The sequence below is a fragment of the Macrobrachium nipponense genome, chromosome 34, assembly GCF_015104395.2.
Source record: "Macrobrachium nipponense isolate FS-2020 chromosome 34, ASM1510439v2, whole genome shotgun sequence".
Classification (NCBI taxonomy): domain Eukaryota; kingdom Metazoa; phylum Arthropoda; class Malacostraca; order Decapoda; family Palaemonidae; genus Macrobrachium; species Macrobrachium nipponense.
In genome coordinates, this window is record NC_061095.1 from 26,684,705 (window position 1) to 26,703,429 (window position 18,725).

At 43.9% G+C, this 18,725-nt stretch overlaps 1 protein-coding gene across 3 annotated transcripts in view; it reads left to right on the forward strand.

The window, feature by feature from the left end:
• LOC135207989 (putative helicase mov-10-B.1) overlaps nt 1-18,725 on the forward strand; it is a 221,559-nt gene that overhangs the window by 124,449 nt on the left and 78,385 nt on the right. For all 3 annotated transcript variants that reach the window (XM_064240068.1, XM_064240066.1, XM_064240067.1), the window contains exons 16-20: nt 2,554-2,768; nt 4,124-4,281; nt 4,539-4,679; nt 5,252-5,359; nt 9,843-10,013. In XM_064240068.1, coding sequence (XP_064096138.1) covers nt 2,554-2,768; nt 4,124-4,281; nt 4,539-4,679; nt 5,252-5,359; nt 9,843-10,013 — 793 coding nt within the window. The remainder of the gene's footprint in view (nt 1-2,553; nt 2,769-4,123; nt 4,282-4,538; nt 4,680-5,251; nt 5,360-9,842; nt 10,014-18,725) is intronic.

Sequence of the window (18,725 nt, forward strand, 5' to 3'; positions counted from 1 at the left end):
CATATTTTTGAAATGCAGGCTGCCTTAGTAAAATGCAATGTTATCATAGATAGTGCTCCTGCATCTTTGAAATTCACATTTTAGGAAGAATGCTTCTTACAGGAATAAATGAATACGGTTGACATAGTGCCCTGTCTGCTCCTGTTTTTTTCCTGTATGATTTATCAAGTATGGATTACTATATTTAAAGTTACGTAGGTGCATTAAAAATAAGATAAATTATTAGGAGAAATGACCTTGATGTGTAAGGGCCACGGTTGTTATCTCGTAGGTTACAGCCTTTGTCATTACCATATATGTAATACATGTTATTGAATGCTGCAAGAATTAAAAGAAAAGAATAAAAAAACACAAACAGTGCAGTGCCATTTTTAATAATAGCAGTTCAGTTCACAAAATAGGTAAAATATAAAATGTTCTTAGTCCTATGTTATTTTTAGTGTATTAAAGTGAATGGTTGTTGGCCTAAAACAAGATTGTTCAGTATGCTTATGATGCAATACTTGTTGGTGCAGTAAAGTCTCCAAACTCATGAGAAATGAAGTTTCCCTCAGCATCAGTCAGGACATGGACCGGATCAGTGAATGGTGTACTCAAAGGGGTATGGGACTGTACTGCAGAAAAATGAAAACTATTGGTTAACAGATCTCGTACAGATTTTCCATCCCATGCTCCCCAGTAAGTGGATGAGTCTGAAGCTTTTAACTTTTCTATGTGTAACTTTTACTATCATCTTACTTTTAACTTTTGTAGGTGTAACTTTTACTTTCATCTTACTTTTGAGAAACATCTAATGAAAGTTTCAGCAAATGCTGCACAAATGATAATGTTTATAAGGCCTCATATATTTATAACAGTTATAAAATCAGTGCATCTTGTTTTAGGTCATATGTCCTTCCTTTACTGGAATAGTCTTCTCCCGTGTGAATGTCTGCTTCTGTTTGAGATTTATATCTTTTAGGTATTGTGGGTTTTAGTGGTAGGTTTCTGTTTCATAACATTAGCAGTTATGACTTGGACGAATGACGGATGGTCCTGTTTGTCAATTTTTCATAAGTCCTATTTTAACAGATCTTTCACATTTATAATTAATCTCTGGTCCCCTTTTCTTCCCAAGTCCAACGAGATTTGCTGAATTGCAGAACCAGGTTGCTGTAATTGTGCTTATTGTTATTTATTTATTTAATAACTGAATGAACCAATTTTTATTTATTTAATAACTGAAAGAACCCATATTCTTTAGAAGCTTTAATTTCAAGTCAGTGGCCCCTTTGGTCTAGTTCCATATGAATAGGGCTCATCTTCTGAACAATAATACAATTCTTGTTATAGGAAGAACCAAAAGCTATATTGGGATGGTTTGTAACCTTGATGATGTGCTTGATTCCATTGTAAAATGTGTTAAAAGATGGATGATAGTATGTTACATTACACATTCAGTGCATTTATGACATTGCTATAGTTATCTATCTGTAGACGATTTGTAACTATTATGCTTTGTGTGATTATCGTAAAAATAATCAACAAAATACTCATGAATATGATTATTTCAGTAAATTAAAGCAATTTATTATTTGTAAAATTAAAGTTTTTCATTAAAAAAAATGGTAAAGAAAGCTTGTATATGTCCTTTACACAACACTGGGGAGAAGAATTTGATAATGTTAGCTTTGCTTGTGTGAGCACTTTACATATTTGGAAAACCCGACCTAGACCTACTCGGATGAGAACTGTGAGAAGGGAGGCTGAAGATGAGGGAAGATTTGTGGAAGAAAAGTAATCGATAGGTATGTGGTAGAATATCACAGACCCTCACTGTCATATGCATTGGAGGTGATGGTGAAGCTGTTTTTCATAAATAAGGTTGATATGTTGTCTCATACCATTTGCCACTTGGCTTTTATTAGACTTCCAGTTAACTGATGTAGGCACAATTCTTATTGTTAATAGAAAGTAGAAATGAAAAAATTATTTCCATGCACCTTCAGTTCATTTATCACATTGCAATGCTCAGTAATTTTTGTATATCATGTGGTTTGATAGACTGATAATTGGTTTGACACAGTATATGTGTGATTTAGGGTAGGCTAGCTTGAAAGTGTAGTTGAATTTTTTTTATTTTTAAATGAGTGGTCTACATATGCATAACTCACTATTTCACTGCTCCTTATTTTCAAGGGATGAGGCTTGCATACTTAAGTGGCATAATTTTTGCCTCACATTTGAAGATGGGCTCGTAAATATAAAAGTGATGGGCTCGCAAATATAAAAGTGATGTGCTTATTAAGACAATTTATAATTCCAAGTCTGCCTAGCACTACTGAGAATTTTGCAATTTAGGAACTCGTATAAAGAGAACATTTTGTATTTCCCCTATATGTTTTTTGTGGCATTATTTGTGCATTTGTAATGATTTCACTTTATGAAATTCTAGATTTGTGCATTTGCAATTGTTTTATTTCATAAAGTTCTAGGATTTTCATATGACAGGATTTTATAAGTTTGAGTGCTGTACTAGTTTGTTTTGCATCCTTTTTTTTTCTTTCATTACAGAATTGCATCTGCTTCTTTCCCACCTGGACACATAACTCATGTATTCTTGGATGAGTGTGGTCATGCTATGGAGCCTGAATGCATTGCAGCTCTGGCTGGTATCATTGAAAATGATGGCCAGGTTGTACTTGCTGGGGATCCTTATCAATTAGGGCCTGTCATAAGAAACCAGCAATGTTTTTCAAGTGGAAAGTTATTTACCAGCAATGGCTTAGGTAAGGAAATAATGTAACATTTATAAAAAGTTGATGCAACAAGCAACAAACTCTGCATAACTTTAAAAAGTGATATGCTTTAAAATGTTCTTAGTTGGTAATATGATCTGACCAACCATATGAGAGTAAGTACAGGCAGCTCCCGGTTACTGTTGGGAACAGTTATCAGCATTTTGGTTTTATGGTGCTTGTCCAATATATTCATACCTGGGTTTTACGCTACGTAGGGTTTATGGCACCGTTGTCTGGTTATCGGTGGCTCAGCCTAAGCGCCGAGACCCTCGTCAGGAATCTTTTCCTGGGATCTTTTAAAAAGTTATACTTTACTTCCCTGTATCCATTAATACTGTATGTAGTCTGATATGTATTACTATTTGTATTATAATATGCAAACAACGATCATGTTTTGGTTGGGAAAAATCAGCTGAGGGCACAGTTAAGTTTATTTTGCCTTATTTAACTCCATTCAGAGGGATTTTCTTCCTTCTATTTAGTGTAAAATAATCTCTAGAAACTATTTATATGGGACAAGGTTATTTTTCGTCATATAGTGTTTAAAGTCAAAATATGACTGTAATACATCTTATCATTAACTAGATTTAGTTATTTTTTGTTAATAGATGGTGCCGGATTTTTGTGTAAAATAATTAACAGATTCCTTTTGATATTTTTACCCTATTTTATCATAAACGAGTGTATTTAAGAAGTCCTACTTCTTAAATACACTCAGAAGTAAACGTCTCTCTCTCTCTCTCTCTCTCTCTCTCTCTCTCTCTCTCTCTCTCTCTCTCTCTCTCTCTCTCTCTCTCTCTCTCTCTCTCTCTCTGTGTGGTGCCCGTAGACTTTTTTAATTTGTTTAGCAACGATTTTCAGTTACCGTCAAGCCCCCAAGGATGGAACCCTTCTGTTAACTAGGGGCTCCCTGTATTTGAATTTTTTAGTGAGTTAATTTTAATGATAAATTGATCATTCTTTTAGCCTTCCATTTGTCTAGTTGTGTTGAAAATTGTAGAACTGTATGAGGTTGATGACCTGGTAAATATTTGTCATTGTGTCGGTCAACAACAGTTAATATTCAATTCAACAGCAGTGACACCATGGAGCTAAAAACTCTCTTATGAGTGGAAGCGTACTTGAAAAAAGTTTGCTTACACACCAACACCAGACTGCAAATGATGGTTATGATACAGTGAGTAGGGTCACCCTGTAGGTTTTTTGGGGGGTAACCCACTATAAGGATTAAGTTGTGGATTATTTTAAAATTACTGCTCTCTTGGCTATAGCCTTTAGACATTGATTAGTGACCAGTTTATTTTGGTGGATTTTGGAGATTATGGTGTTTTTGTATCTTTCAGATAAGTCCTATCTTGAAAGGCTGATGGAAAAACCCATCTATCAGCCAGAACACAGTCAACATAACAAACAAGTTGTAACTAAACTGCTGAACAACTACAGATCACACAAGGATATTTTAAAAGCATCTAATGAAATGTTTTACAACAATGAATTGAAGGTATGTATTGATTGTTCACAAGTATATTAGTGATTTTGGTATTTGGTGATTTATAAGATATATATGAGTAAACGAGAGATGCCCCTATTTCAGCAAGGGGTGTAGGAAAAATTTTTTAATTGCTGTTTTGTTATTCATTTTTTTGCCCTTAATCCAAATTTAATAGGATTTGCTTTAAAGCTAATGCAATAAGGATTTTCACTTAATTTCCTATGTACCAGTTGAATGTTTAAGTAACCTAAATTTCTCAATTTCAGTCATGTGGTGACCAGGTGTTGGTCAACTCTTTGTGCAACTGGGAGTACTTACCTAAGAGAAATTTCCCTCTGATTTTCCATGGAGTGAAAGGAAAAGATCAGAGGGAGGGAAATTCTCCAAGTTTCTTTAATCCTTTAGAGGTAAGTGCATTTCAAGTCTATTTTAATTAACTTTTCACATATGGTTAAAGTTTAAGCATATAAAGGAAAGGGGTTTCATTTGGAAGAGTTTTTGCTCCAGCTGGAGAGGCTTGTCAGTTTTCAGCTACAGCTCCTGTTACTTCTGAAATTTATTTACTATTTCAATAATCCTTCATATTTAGATTTATTAATAAAAAGCCTACAAGTAATTATAAAGTTCCTGCCTTCCATTTAAGAGAGTTGTGTTCATTGAATAAGAAATATACTTGTTCTAGTATTTTACTAATAGTGGCTTCTTGTTATCCTTTCATTGGTTCATTGTGGCAGTTGCTTCAGCTTGCCAAGGTATCAGATGGTATGATACCATTGGGTAAAAGGGATTCGCCGTTATCAGGGAATTGTTCAGTTGTGAGAATAATTCAAAAGTTGAAGTACTTGTGCAGATGTAAAATAAAATCCTAGGTAGTTAGATATGGAACTTAATTATCAATTTTAAATGGTAGTGTTTGCAGTGTTTTTATTCTTAAATTTGATTATTTATATTTATTACATAGTATGGTAATTTCCAACAGGTATCATGTGTAATAGACTACACAAAAAAGCTGCTGGATTCTAGAAATCCAAAGATACATGGCCGGGAAATTGGAATAATCACACCTTACAGGAGACAAGTAGAGAAGGTAAAGTTATAACAGCTACCTTTGAATTTTATGCAGTAGGATTTGATTCACTTATGAGATAACAGTACTTCATGCCAATGAGTTATGAATTGTATTAGAAATATTAAGAAGATTGCTAGGCAGTTAAGAAATAGTTTTCTGGGATTGACCTGTGTCGCCCAGTGAAGTGTACCTATAGCACTTATTTCTAGGTATAAATAAATGCTAAATATACCAGAGAAAAAAAGCCATATGGAATGCCAGGTTACCATATAATGAATGCCAGAGTTATTACCTCTGGATCGATCACCTTCTTAGGGTGGCGTTATAGCAACAGGGGCGAGTGGAAGCCACTATCACAGATAATTTACCCAATATCTTTCTCCTCTCTCAAAATCCCCGGCCATAGAGGTGCTGTTACAACGACCACCTTCCGCTCGTCACCGCTACCTCTGCCAAGAAACTTCATTCCTTCATAGCACTCGCTACGCGAACAGCTTGATTTTTCGCTGTGATCCTTTTCGTTATTTTGGATTAATTCTTGTGATTAATATGTCTTCTGATCGTCAAGAAGCATCTTCATCTAAGTTGAGTATAATTTTATTGACTTTGAACGCGGGTTAGACAACGGTTTGTCCTTGTGTAAGAGTTGTTAGTTGAAATGTTTACATGTTACGTATGTAGAAGGAACCCTCATTGAGGGAACCGGCATGTTTACATTTCATGAAGTTTGCGGCACAGAAGGTGCTAATATTGATCCACTAAACACTATTCATGGAATCAGACAAAAGAGAATTGACACTCCGGCAGTATGATTCGGCAGTGAGGAAGTTAGCCATCTTTCTAAAAGAATCAGATGTTCAGACAATGACCACGAATCCGACAGTTTCATTTTTTAGAACTGTTCAATGAAGGCCCAGCTGCTAGTACCATTACTACGACTAAATCCGCCTTAAGGAAAATATTTCAGTATGGCTTTAATATTGACTTAACAGATTTGTACTTTTCATCTATCCCTAGAGCATGTGCTCGTCTGAGACCAATAAACCGGCCTCATACGGTCTCCTGGTTTTTAAATGACATACTCAGGTTAGCTTCAGATACTGACAATGAATCATGCTCATGTATAACCCTTCTCAGGAAAACATTATTTTTACCGAGCCTCGTCTCAGGTGCCAGAATATCTGAACTGTCGGCTCTCTCCAGAGAACCTAATCATATTGATTTCCTCCCGTCAGGAGAAGTTCTGCTTTCTCCAGATCTGAAATTCTTAGCAAAGAATGAAGACCCTCAGAACAGGTGGTCTCCGTGGAAGATTGTCCCTCTTCCATAGGACCCATCATTATGTCCAGTTATTACATTGGAATCTTACCTTGACAGAACTTCTAACAAGTCTTCAGGTCATCTTTTTATTAGAGAGAATGGTGGAACTATTTCCTTGAAGGCCATCAGACAACAAATTCTTTATTTTATTAAACAAGCTAATCCGGATTCAGTTCCTCAGGTTCATGATATCCGAGCAGTGGCGACCTCATTTAATTATTTTCATCATATGAACTGATGATCTCAAAAAGTATACGGGATGGAAGTCTCAGACAGTATTTAAACGCCACTATCTAAAGTCTCTAGAGGCCCTTAGATATTATGCAGTGGCTGCTTGGAACATTGTCTCCCCTGATACAGCCTAATAATGTATTTTGTAATGTTATATATTGTTAATTATCATTGATTTTGCCTTTAATTACCTTTTGGTATTCCCTCTCACCTACCTGCCTCGCTTGTATTCCCTCCCTTTTTGCCTTTTGTTACGGACTGGATTGCTTATTAACCCACTCCTGTGCTTGTACATAATTTATTATTTCATATATTATTATATTCATTACCTATGCTGATTTTCATGGTGATGGTATGAACTTGGTCATATATGGTTATATGTTATTTTCTCTTATTTTGTATCCCCTAACTTGGATCATTAAAACAATGATTGTTAAGAAAAGTTTATTTTCTCCTAAAAAATTTTTGTTTTGCTCTCAGTTTACCAAGCTTGTATGGCCAATTCTCTGTTACTATTTCACTGGGCAACACAGGTCAATCCCAGAAAAGGGATTTTGACAAAGGGAAAATCTATTTCTGGGTGAAGACCTGTGTCGCCCAGTGAACCCATCCCTCTTTTTTTTCTTTTCCCCACCCATTAGCGGGCCCAAGCTTGGGTGCATATTCAGGAATGACATTTCTTGGCAGAGGTAGCGGTGACGAGCGGAAGGAGGTCGTTGTAACGGCACCTCTATGGTAGGGGATTTTGAGAGGAGAAAGATATTGGGGTAAAGTATCTGTGATAGTGGCTTCCACTCACCCCTATTGCTATAACGACACCCTATGAAGGTGATTGATCCAGAGGTAATAACTGGCATTCCATATGGCTTTTTTCTCTGGTATATTTAGCATTTATTTATACCTAGAAATGAGTGCTATAGGTACATTTCACTGGGCGACACAGGTCTTCACCCAGAAATAGATTTTTCCTTTGTCAAAATCCCTTTATTCAGACCCTTCTCTTCATCTTGAGGCATTTTTAGGCACAGTCACATCTATTTGTTAGTTGCTTTTATTCGCTTTAAATCAACAATGTGACATTCTCTCTCTCTCTCTCTCTCTCTCTCTCTCTCTCTCTCTCTCTCTCTCTCTCTCTCTCTCATTGAAGTTCACATAGAATTTACATCACTGACAAGTAGTCTTAACTAATTTTTTCCCTGAACTTCATGTTTGTTGTAATTTGAAGGTTTTTACAGTTTGAATTGTCATATGCTAGCACTGTCTTGATACAAGGATTTGGTCATGTATATTGTTAATTAGATATCTGTAGGTCAGGCAAGTGCATTTTGCTTAGGCACTGTTGATGAAATGTCAAGAACTTCAGCCATGTTGTTTCCTAAATTATATTGAGAACTTCTAATTTAAACTAGTCTTGAGATCATATTGATACTGTGGCCATTCCCAAGTTTGTTAAAGATGTTTGGTATCTTTTTGCTTTTATTAATCACATAGTAAAAAATATACAAAAATAGCTTCGATCACAAAAACAAAAATGATAGAGCAATTTGATTTGCTTTGACCACTTTAGGTAGGCAGTGAGCACTGCTCACCACCTTCCCCACCTCCAGTTTCTGTAGATGTAGTAGAAAATAATTACTGTATATATATTCATGTCTCATGGCATTTACAGGCTTAATTTTTAGTTTATTGACAGGGTCAAATCATCTGTAATGAACAGGATCACATTTTTTTTTTTTTCGTTGTGGGGAGAGACCCAACCTCCAGGACAAAAGTGAAGTGACACACAAAGAGGGCTGGAATTAATAAAAAAATAAAAATAAATAAATACTAATGTATGCACTGGAAAATCTATAAAAAAAAATTAACAGAACAAATATGCATTTAATTGCTAACATTTGAACCTCTCTTATACAATACTCAACTTGCTAAAACTAACAAACATTGCAATTATAACTGAAAGAAGCTATTTATTATAATTTTTATTATTAATGTTTCCTGTGGAATCTTTGAATATTTTTTTTTTTTGCTATAGCATATATAGCTGAACTAATATTAAATATCAAAGTACACATTAAATACAAAAAATAAATAGCACATATAATAAAGCATTAACCATTGAAATAGAGGAAACGGGAAAATTAAAAGACAAAATTTTTTTAAATATATTTTATAATAATTCTAGCTACTGCAGTGTAGTATAAGTTAACTATTCTTTCAATTTATTGCCATATTAATGATCATATCATGTTTTGTGTTTTAAGGAAAACAAATCATATTTTGTTATAAATCGGTTAGGCTACAGGATAGGTTTGTTAAACATGTCCCACAATAATTTCCATATATGTTGTATTTTTCACTATGAAGAGTTTAAACTCATTGTGCTATATATAAGTTGTGTTAATAGTTACATATTTAGATTGCAAGAAAAAAGAGACAACAGTTACTTTATTTTATTAAGATTTTCCCACTTGTATTTTATCAAAATACGCTTTGAATTTGTCATTTGATATAAAATAAGGGAAAAACTCATAGACTGCACTCATTTGTCAAGATTGGAATAATATTCTAGACATGTAAGTGATTTATTGCATGTTGCTACAGGGATCTTGATTTGTAACCTTGTCATAATTCAAGGGATACCTTTGTGTAGGAGTACTATCAGTGTAGAAAATTTTCCCCCATTGTTGAAATTAGTTAGGATGATGAAAATGGAAAAAACTTGTTGCTAGGCATTTCCTGTAAATGCACAGTATGTAGTAAGCCTTGAAGCTTTTAAGCTGAAAAAATGTTTGAACATACTGGACAGTAACATATTTAAAAATCATTTGAAGTAACTATGTGTCTGCGTAAAACTCATGAACATGTTTATAAATATGGCTTGGTTCATAAGAATTCATGGCGTGTGTTAGTTAATTGATCATATTTTTAAGTTATTTCATTTATATGCCAGATACGGGAACAATTGGGTAAGGCAAGAATAGGCAAGGACATAAAAGTAGGCTCACCTGAGGAGTTCCAAGGAGATGAGAGAAGAGTGATAATTATATCAACTGTACGTGCCTCATCAGATCAGCTTAACTTTGATGAATTCTTCAAATTAGGTTTCTTACGAAATCCCAAGGTAAGTTAAAAAATCCCAGTCCTGCTTTGAAGATGAATGAAGTTTGTAAGAGAATGACAGGGCCTCTATGGAAGACGTTGATTGACTTACATTGTTACATTTTTCTGTCTGGGAAGGTAAAAGTAGAGAGATATTTCTAGTTGGGGTTTGGGGGCTGTGGACTTGCATGTGTGTAATCTTAAGAGTGATTAGTGCTTTCTTTGCTTATTCCCAATAGTCATTGGTGCTTTCTTTCTACGTTCCAAAGAGTGAACAACATAGCTGTGACCTAAATATTGGCAATTGTCCCCTGCCTCTTCGTCCTCCAATGACTAGATTCCAGTCCATATATGAATTTGTTCCGATATGAATACAAACCATCGGTCCTTTACAATAGGAAGGTAACTAGCGGCAGCTGGAACGGTTGTAAGCTTCGAACAAGGGAGTTCGGTAGTTAACTGCTTGTCCGACAGTGTGCGCACCGCGCTACTGGTAGGTGAAGAACCACTTTGCTTTCGGCCGTGTTGGTGGATGGACGTGTTCTACATATTTCTCTGCCCGCTTCTTTGTCGTATGCTTTGTGTTTTTTCTCAAACTTGGTTTGTTTGTGTGTGAGAAATACTGTAAGTACGTGTATTTTGTATTTTTTTCATTGTTATTATTATGGATCCTAGTGAATTGGAGCTGTCCCCGCGCCCCCCCATCAGCCGCAGAGTTTGCCCTGGTGTGGAGGGCCGTAAGTGGGGGGGCCTTCCGCTCCTTCCCTGAAGTAGATCCCCATGTATTATGTGCTCAGTGCCGGGGGCGTGAATGCTCTCGGGCCGAGCCCAGTGATGTATGTAATTCCTGATCAGAGGAGTCCTCGGAAAAGCTCTCCGGCGACTCCCTTGGTCACAGACATGTCGTCTTCCTTCCTGCCACCATCTCAGCTCACACGTATGGCTCCTTCCCCTTCCGGGGGGTGTTTTTCTCGTTGCTTCTCTTCACCCGATCCGTTGAGTGTAGAGGAGGCGAGATACCCCAACGTACAGTTGTATTCGGGGTCTTCCGTTTGCTTGGGGTGGGGCCTGTCCCCCCCATGCGAGGGGTAACCCCTCCTACTAACCCGACCTTTGCCTCCTCAAGTGCTTTTGCTGCGGGTGGCTGCTGCATCATCTGACGGGTGCTGCTCTGGTCACCCATGGACCGGTGATTACCACCACCACCACCGTGTCGACCCTGGGGTATGCCACCCCTCCTCACCTGTTCTATACTCAGCATGTGGCTTCGGTGACTCCTTCAGCTGCGGTGCAGGCTCCGATTGCTGTCTTTCCGAGGAGGGATGTGCCGCCTCCACCCGGGTTCGTCTCTCTAGCCCCAGCCCCCGACTTTCGGTGCCCTAAGAGTTATCCTGGATCTGCCACCGGTACCCAGGATGTCGCTGGCTGCTGCCCCGTCTCCTGCTGTGCCTGGACCAACCCCTGCCGACGTCGTTCCTGCCCGTGGTGTTGCTGCCCCAGTCGCGGGTCCTTCCGGACAGGTGCAGCCGGGCCGTGTTGCTTCGGCAATAGCCCCGGCTCTGTCCTAGATGGAGGACCTGACGTCTGTCCTGAGGGAGCTGTCAAAGAAGAAGAGGAAGGTGTCGTCGTCGTCGTCTTCTTTTTCGTCGTCGTCTGCTGCCGCCTCTTCCCCTTCGGCTTCCAAGGCTTCCAAGCCAAGGAAGAAGAAGGCTGCCTCCTCCCCCCCTAAGAAGTCTCCTTCGGGAGCTACTAAGGGCCCGTCTCCCTCCGGTGAGACGTGGGGTTCTTCCACTGGTCCTCCTGCTCCTTTGGGAGCGGGGCCCGTCTCTCCTTCCGCAAGGAAGAAGACGGGGACCAGAGGGGTACCTGCTAACACCGGTACTTCTTCACCTGGTGTTAGAGCTTCTACCGCTACACCAGGTTCCGGCTCGGCCTCTCGTTCGCGAGAGGTACCGAGTGTACGGTCTCCTGGAGGCGACCGTACAGCCAAGATTCAGGCTTCCGAGTTCGCTCGGCGCCAGGACCGAGGCATGGAGCGGAAGACTGGCGAGAGTTGCTCAGGTGACTCCCGCCAGGCTAGCGATCACTTTCGTAGCGAGCCGCAGGCTACCAGGGTTGGCGGTTCGACGCGCCGTGAGGACAGGCACCGCTCCCGCCGCGACAGTGGTCTCTGCAGGTCTCCTGACTGCCGCTCCCATTGGGACCGGGCGGGTAGGGAGGCCAGCAGCAGCTCCTCTGACGCACGTCGAACGGAGCCGCTGTTCTCGGTCCTGCCGCTCTCCCCAGGAAAGCCGCGCGACCAGGCCTGCAGCTCGATCGCCTGCAGCCCCCCAAGCGCACTGGTTTTGCTGGTGAGCGTCAGGTTTTCCTCTCTGGTTCCTTCAACTTCCTCGGGTTACACCAGGAAGGGCAAGGCAACACACAGTCCCACCACGATGCCCTACGAGCCAGGCACGGTCTTAGGACCGACCAGGTCATACGCGCAAGTGGCAGGAGGAGACCAGGAGGGGTCTGTCGCTGTTCCTCCTTCTGAAGGATGAGGGTCTTGAGAGGTGTTCTTGTTGGAGGGGCTTGACAGTCCAACTCCTCAAGACGCAGTCACTCCCGAGATCCAGAGGTCATTGCGCTGATTCGTTAGTTCAACGACCTCGGGGAAGGATCACCGCTCCCACCTTCTGAGCCCACGTCCCGGCTCGAGTCGTTTTCGGGCCCTAAGAAGGAACCTAAGACGACGGTGGGTCTGCCGCGATCAGAGCTGGCTGACTCGGTGCTGGGCCAGGTGGACTCGCTTGTCTCCGGACAGGAGGGTTCGCTACTGTCTGGTCGTCCAAGCTACTTACCCCGCCTCTACTGCGAGAGAGGAGGTTCTTCATGCCTACGGAGGATCCGATGCTGCCCAAACAGGTTAACCCGGAGCTAGTTAGGCTAACTCCGGGGGTATCTGCAGCAGCTCCCATCGAAGAACTTGTTCTCACAGTAAGAGACCCCTTGCACTGGTATCCACCACCATGGCGGCTTTCCAGGCAGTCTCCTGGTTGGACCTGTGGTCCCTCATGGTGTCCAAGGTTGTGGCCACCTCGGGAAATATCACTCCTGAAGGTGACCCAGCTTTCGGGAGGCTGTGCCAGTCTGGGGGTAGAGCCATCTCTTACCTCGCCCACCAGACGGCAAACCTGTGGGGCAACCTGGTACTTCGGCGTAGGGACGCAGTCCTCACCCGAGTGACCAGGGCGGCTGGGCGTGAGGCAGCACTGGGTCTTCGCAACGGGCCAGTGCGAAGTTCCTCCTCTCTCTTCCCAGGAGAGTTGCTGGATGCTGCGGTGGAACGACGGCGCACTGATGACAGTGACCATCTGGTACACCAGGCAGTCTCGAAGGCATCTGGGCAGCCTCGATCGACTGCGGCCAAGCCCAAGAGCTTGGTTAGTGCTTCCTCGGCTGCTAAGACGATCGCATCGTCGAAGCCCAGGGGAAAGACTCTGCCTTCGACTTCTGCCAGGAGCGGTCGCAATCAGCCCTCCTCCCAGCCCTCCTTCCCACAGGGGGGGAGCAGGGAAGAAGTCGAAGAGAGGCGGGAAACGCTAGGGACGGCGTTCCCCCTCACCTGCTGCCGGAAGTTGGGAGGTGCCTGACGAGCCATTGGGCAACATGGCAGCGTTGCGGAGTGGAGGCCTGGATAGTAGACGTCCTTCGGGATGGGTATCTACTACCCTTCAAGTCTCGGCCACCCCTCACCTCCAACCCGGTCCATCTTCAGACCTACGTTCCTAGAACACCAAAGGACGTAGCCCTTCGACTGGAAGTCCAAGCCATGCTGAGCAAGGGAGCTGTGGAGATTGTCAGGGATCGGTCACCGGGCTTCTACAGCTGTCTTTTCCTGGTGGAGAAGTCTTCGGGGGGCTGGCACCTGGTGATAGATCTCTCTCCCCTGAACCGATTCGTTCGCCAGTCTCGGTTCATGATGGAGACAGCACGTTCCGTGCTCGACTCTTATCAGGGAGAACGACTTCATGCTTTCAGTGGATTTGAAGGACGCATATTTCCAGATACCCGTCCATCAATCCTCCAGGAAGTACCTCCGCTTCATCCTCGACGGGACGGTGTACCAATTCAAGGCACTTTGCTTAGGTCTCTCAACCCCCCCACAGGTGTTCACGTGAGTGTTCACTCTGGTTTCTGCTTGGGCCCACTCGTCAGGGATACATCTTCTGAGGTATCTCGACGACTGGTTAGTCCTGGCGAGCTCCCGCTCGCAGTTGCTACGGGTCAGGGATCGACTTCTCGAGTTCTGCCGTAATCTGGGGATCGTGGTGAACTTCGAGAAGTCCGACCTCGAGCCCGAGCAGAGGATGAAGTACCTGGGTATTCTGATCGACATGGTAGCAGGGCGAGTCATCCCCGCCCCGCAGACTCGTGGATCAAGATTCAGGGAGGCAGCCAACCGGTTCTCGTCTCAGTCAGCTCAGCAGTGGCAAGTCATGATTGGCCACCTGTCGTCACTTGAGAAGTTAGTCCCTCACGGGCGTCTTCACCTGTGGTCTCTTCAGTGGAGACTAAAGGAGAGTTGGTCACAGGCAAGAGACCCATCGTACTTCCCCGTGTCCCTCACGGAGGAAGTGAGGCAGGACCTAGTCTGGTGGCTGGACGACAGGAACCTCTTAAGAGGAGTGCCTCTCTCTCTCTCTCTCTCTCTCTCTCTCTCCTCTCCTCTCCCTCTCACTCTCTCTCGCTCTCTCTCTCTCTCTCTCTCCTCTCTTCTCCATCCTCCTCCCCCACCACCAACCACCACCACCACCAGAGATGTTGCTGTTTTCAGACGCGTCAACCGAGGGATGGGGCGCACACCTGGAGGAGTTGCTGACTGCAGGAGTGTGGGACCACCACAACAAGCACCTTCACATCAATGTCCTGGAGCTCAAGGCAGCGTTCCTTGCTCTTCAAGAGTTCCAGGACCGCTTGATGGGACACTCTGTGGTGTTGATGTGCGACAACACCACAGTAGTGGCATACGTCAACAAACAGGGGGCCCTAGTGTCCTCCCATTGCACCAGTTGACGTTGCAGGTGCCCGAGTGGGCCGTGGCTCACTCGGTAGAGCTGTCAGCCCGCTACATTCCAGGCAAGAAGAATGTAGTAGCAGACAAGCTCAGCCGTCGGGATCAGGTGATTGGGAGTGAATGGTCCCTACACCAGGACGTGGCGGAAAGGCTCTTCAACCTGTGGGGGCGTCCAGTAGTGGATCTGTTCGCCACCTGGCACAACAGGAAACTTCAGGTTTTCTTCTCAGCCGTGCCGGACCCAGGGGCAGCTGCAGAGGACAACCTCTTCGCGTACGCCTTTCCCCCATTCTGCCTGATTCGCAAGGTGATCAGCCGAGTGCTGGCCACCCCGAATCTCCAGATGATCCTGGTGGCTCCCTTGGTACCCGTTTGGTACCTGGACCTGCTGGCTCTGCTTGCAGAAGCACCGAGAGAGATTCCCCCTTGGCACAACCTTCTCGTCCAGCCACACGCAGAACGGTACCACCAGACAGTCCAGTCCCTACACCTTCACGGCTGGCTGTTATCCACTGTCTCTTGCGAGTGAGAGGCTTTTCTCGCCGAGCAGCAACAGAGATGGCTGGGCACGTCAGACAGTCCTCTGCAGCTGTGTACTGGAGAAAGTGGGCCGTCTTCTGTGGTTGGTGTCGTAGACGTGGTCTATATCCTCTCAGAGCCACTCTTCAGCAGGTAGCGGATTTCCTCGTGTTTCTTTGCTGAGACAAGCTCCTCTCTGTCCCCACAGTCAAAGGATATAGAGCCGCCCTGGCCCTAGTCCTGAAACTGAGGGGAGTGGATATCTCGAATTCGTTCGAGATCTCCTTGCTGATGAGGAGCTTTGAGAGGTCTTGCTCACCCAGGGAACTCAGGCCCCCTGCGTGGGATGTGACTTGTCCCTAGGAGTCTGACTCGAAGGCCCTTCGAGCCACTCCGAGAGTCGTCAGACAGGGATCTGACCCTCGAAGACCCTCTTCTTGCTGGCTCTGGCATCGGGGAAGAGAGTAGGGGAACTTCATGGTCTTTCTTTCAATGTCAAGCATACCAGGGGATGGGGATCTGTGACGCTCAATTCCGTCCTGAACTTTGTAGTGAAGACTCAGAATCCTTTGGTCCCTGACGACCGGTTCGAGTCTTTCACAATCCCCTCCCTGATGGACTTCACCGACAACGATACAGATAAGATGCTGCTTTGTCCTGTGAGGGCGCTACGGGGCTATCTGAAGAGAACTCGGCACCTCAGGCCTGAGTGTCGACGCCTCTTCGTTAGCATTGGGGTGACCAAGAAAGAAGTATCCAAGAACACTTTCTTTCTGGCTGCTAGAGGTGATCAGGAGGGAGTACGAAGTCAGAGGTATTGGTCCTTCCCCTGCGTTTCGCAAGAACTCCGTGGCACAGGTCCTGAAGGCAGGGGTCTGGTCTAACAAGACCACCTTCACCTCCTACCTTCAGGATATTGCCCACAGGTCCTTGGACACTTTTTCCTTGGGAACCGTGGTGGCTGCTCAACACGTTGTGGAGCTTACCCAGCACCCGAGTGGACAGAACAGCATCGAGTCCTGGTGTGACTGCATGAATGGATGAGTGAATGAGAGTGTGACTGGCTTCTCTTCCTCATCTTTTTCTCCCCCTCTACCTGTGGGCAGAGGGACACGGTCGTCACTACGCTGGAGCAGGATACGATGCAGGTGACCTACTCGACTGAGCCCCACCCTATCCCTTTCATTAGGGATAGGAGCGAATATCCACCACTTCCCCCAACAAGGGGGGGGGGGGGGTGGAGTGGAAGCCAACAAGAGACAAACCCATGACTTCATATTGCCTCTTGCAATAGGAACAAGTTCTTGCTTGCTAGTTTTAAGAGGTACGCTTGCCTCCTTCTTATTACTTGGGTCCAGAGGTCTGACCATTGATCCTGCGGTACATACCCCGATCCTTGGGCAGAAGCTAGGATCCCTCCCTCTGCTCTTACGACCAGGGAGGGAATCCAAGGTTGGACGAACACCAGTCTGTTCTTAAGACTCCGATTCCTCCCACCAAGAAGTGAGTCTCCCTATTGTAAAGGACCTATGGTTTGTATTCGTATCAGAACAAATAACAATTTTATACATTCAACTTCCCTGTCAGATATATACTTAGCTATAGACTCCGTCGTCCCCGATAGAAATTCGAATTTCGCGGCACACTCTACAGGTAGGTCAGGTGATCTACCGCCCCGCCGCTGGGTGGCGGGAATAGGAACCATTCCCGTTTTCTAAGTCAGATTTTCTCTATCGGCCGGGACATCAACATTGTTGTTGTTCCTCCTGATTTGATTTTCGTGTTTTTCATCGCTATTGATCTTCTAAGCCGGTCTTTTTGGTGACGTATTGGATCTTTGGTTGGGCATACTCTTTCGTGGACTGTTATTTGGACTTGATTTTGGATTTTTCTCATAATGTCGGACTTTAGCTTTTCGGTTAGAAGACAGTGTGTGAATGAGGGATGCATGGTGAGGCTACCGAAAGCTTCGGTAGACCCTCACACAGTTTGTAAGGGGTGTAGACAGAATGAATGCTCTGTATCTAACACCTGTAATGAATGTGTAGGTTTGAATGAGGAAGAGTGGAAGAATTTAAATTCCTATTTAAGAAAATTGGAAATGGATAGGGTTAGGAAGGCTTCCTCCAGAAGCGTAAGTAGGTCTCGTTCTAACGAGCCAATTATTTTAACACCTAACCCTAAACCTGTATTTACTTCCTCTTGTACTACTAAGACTGCAAACCCAGCAACGGAAATTGCAGATCTTAAGGCTGCACTTGAAAGGATGGAACGTCAAATGCAAACTTTACAAGGTAAGCGCAGTGATAGTGACGTAAGTGTCCCCAGTGCAGTGGAGGGTGCGTCTGATCGGCTTCATCTTGCTCCCAGGCCTAGACCGCTTCCAAGCTCACAGGCCCAGAGGAGAAGGAATGTCAAAAGCCTTACGGAGGTTATGGAGAATCCCCACCGATCAGGCGTCCCCTCAGCAGATTCTGTGGCGTCCCGAACTGCCAAGGATCGCTATAGGAAAAGCATCCTATAAAAGTGTTTTTCTTCTTCTGATTTTTCACCACAAAGAAAGGGCTGGAGTTCTGACGAACTTTCACGCCCCTTAAAAAGAAGTTGGAAAGCTCCAACTTTGGATTCAAGTCCGGAGTTTTTCCCTGAAGGATCGCCTTGTGAAAGGAAAAAAGCTAAGTATATTCCAGCTCTCAACTCGGAGTCTCCTACCTCCTCTAGACCTCCTTCACCGACCTCGGAAAAGGAAGAAGAGAATGCTGCGGCTAAAATTCTATTAAAAGTACAGGAGCAGATCTCCTCTTTAGTAGGAGTTCTTACGAAGGAGACTCCCAGAAGAAAGGACTCTTTCCTACCGATAAAAAGATCGACAGGAAGAAAGGACGTCGCTGGCACAAAAATCGCGTATGCTACTCCTCGGACAGGAAGTAGAAAGAATGCGCCAAAAGCGCCAGAAAAGCCAACCTGGCGCAATGCGCCAAAAGCGCCAGCCTGGCGCAGATGCGCCAGAAGAGCCAGAAGCGCCAGCCAGGCGCCAGAATATACGATCTACTTCCAAACGACAGATTCGAGAATCTTCAATTGTTCAAAAAGACTTGAACCAAGAGGATTCTTCTAGCTTTGAGCGGGATCAGCCTTTACCTGGCAGGGACTCTAGAT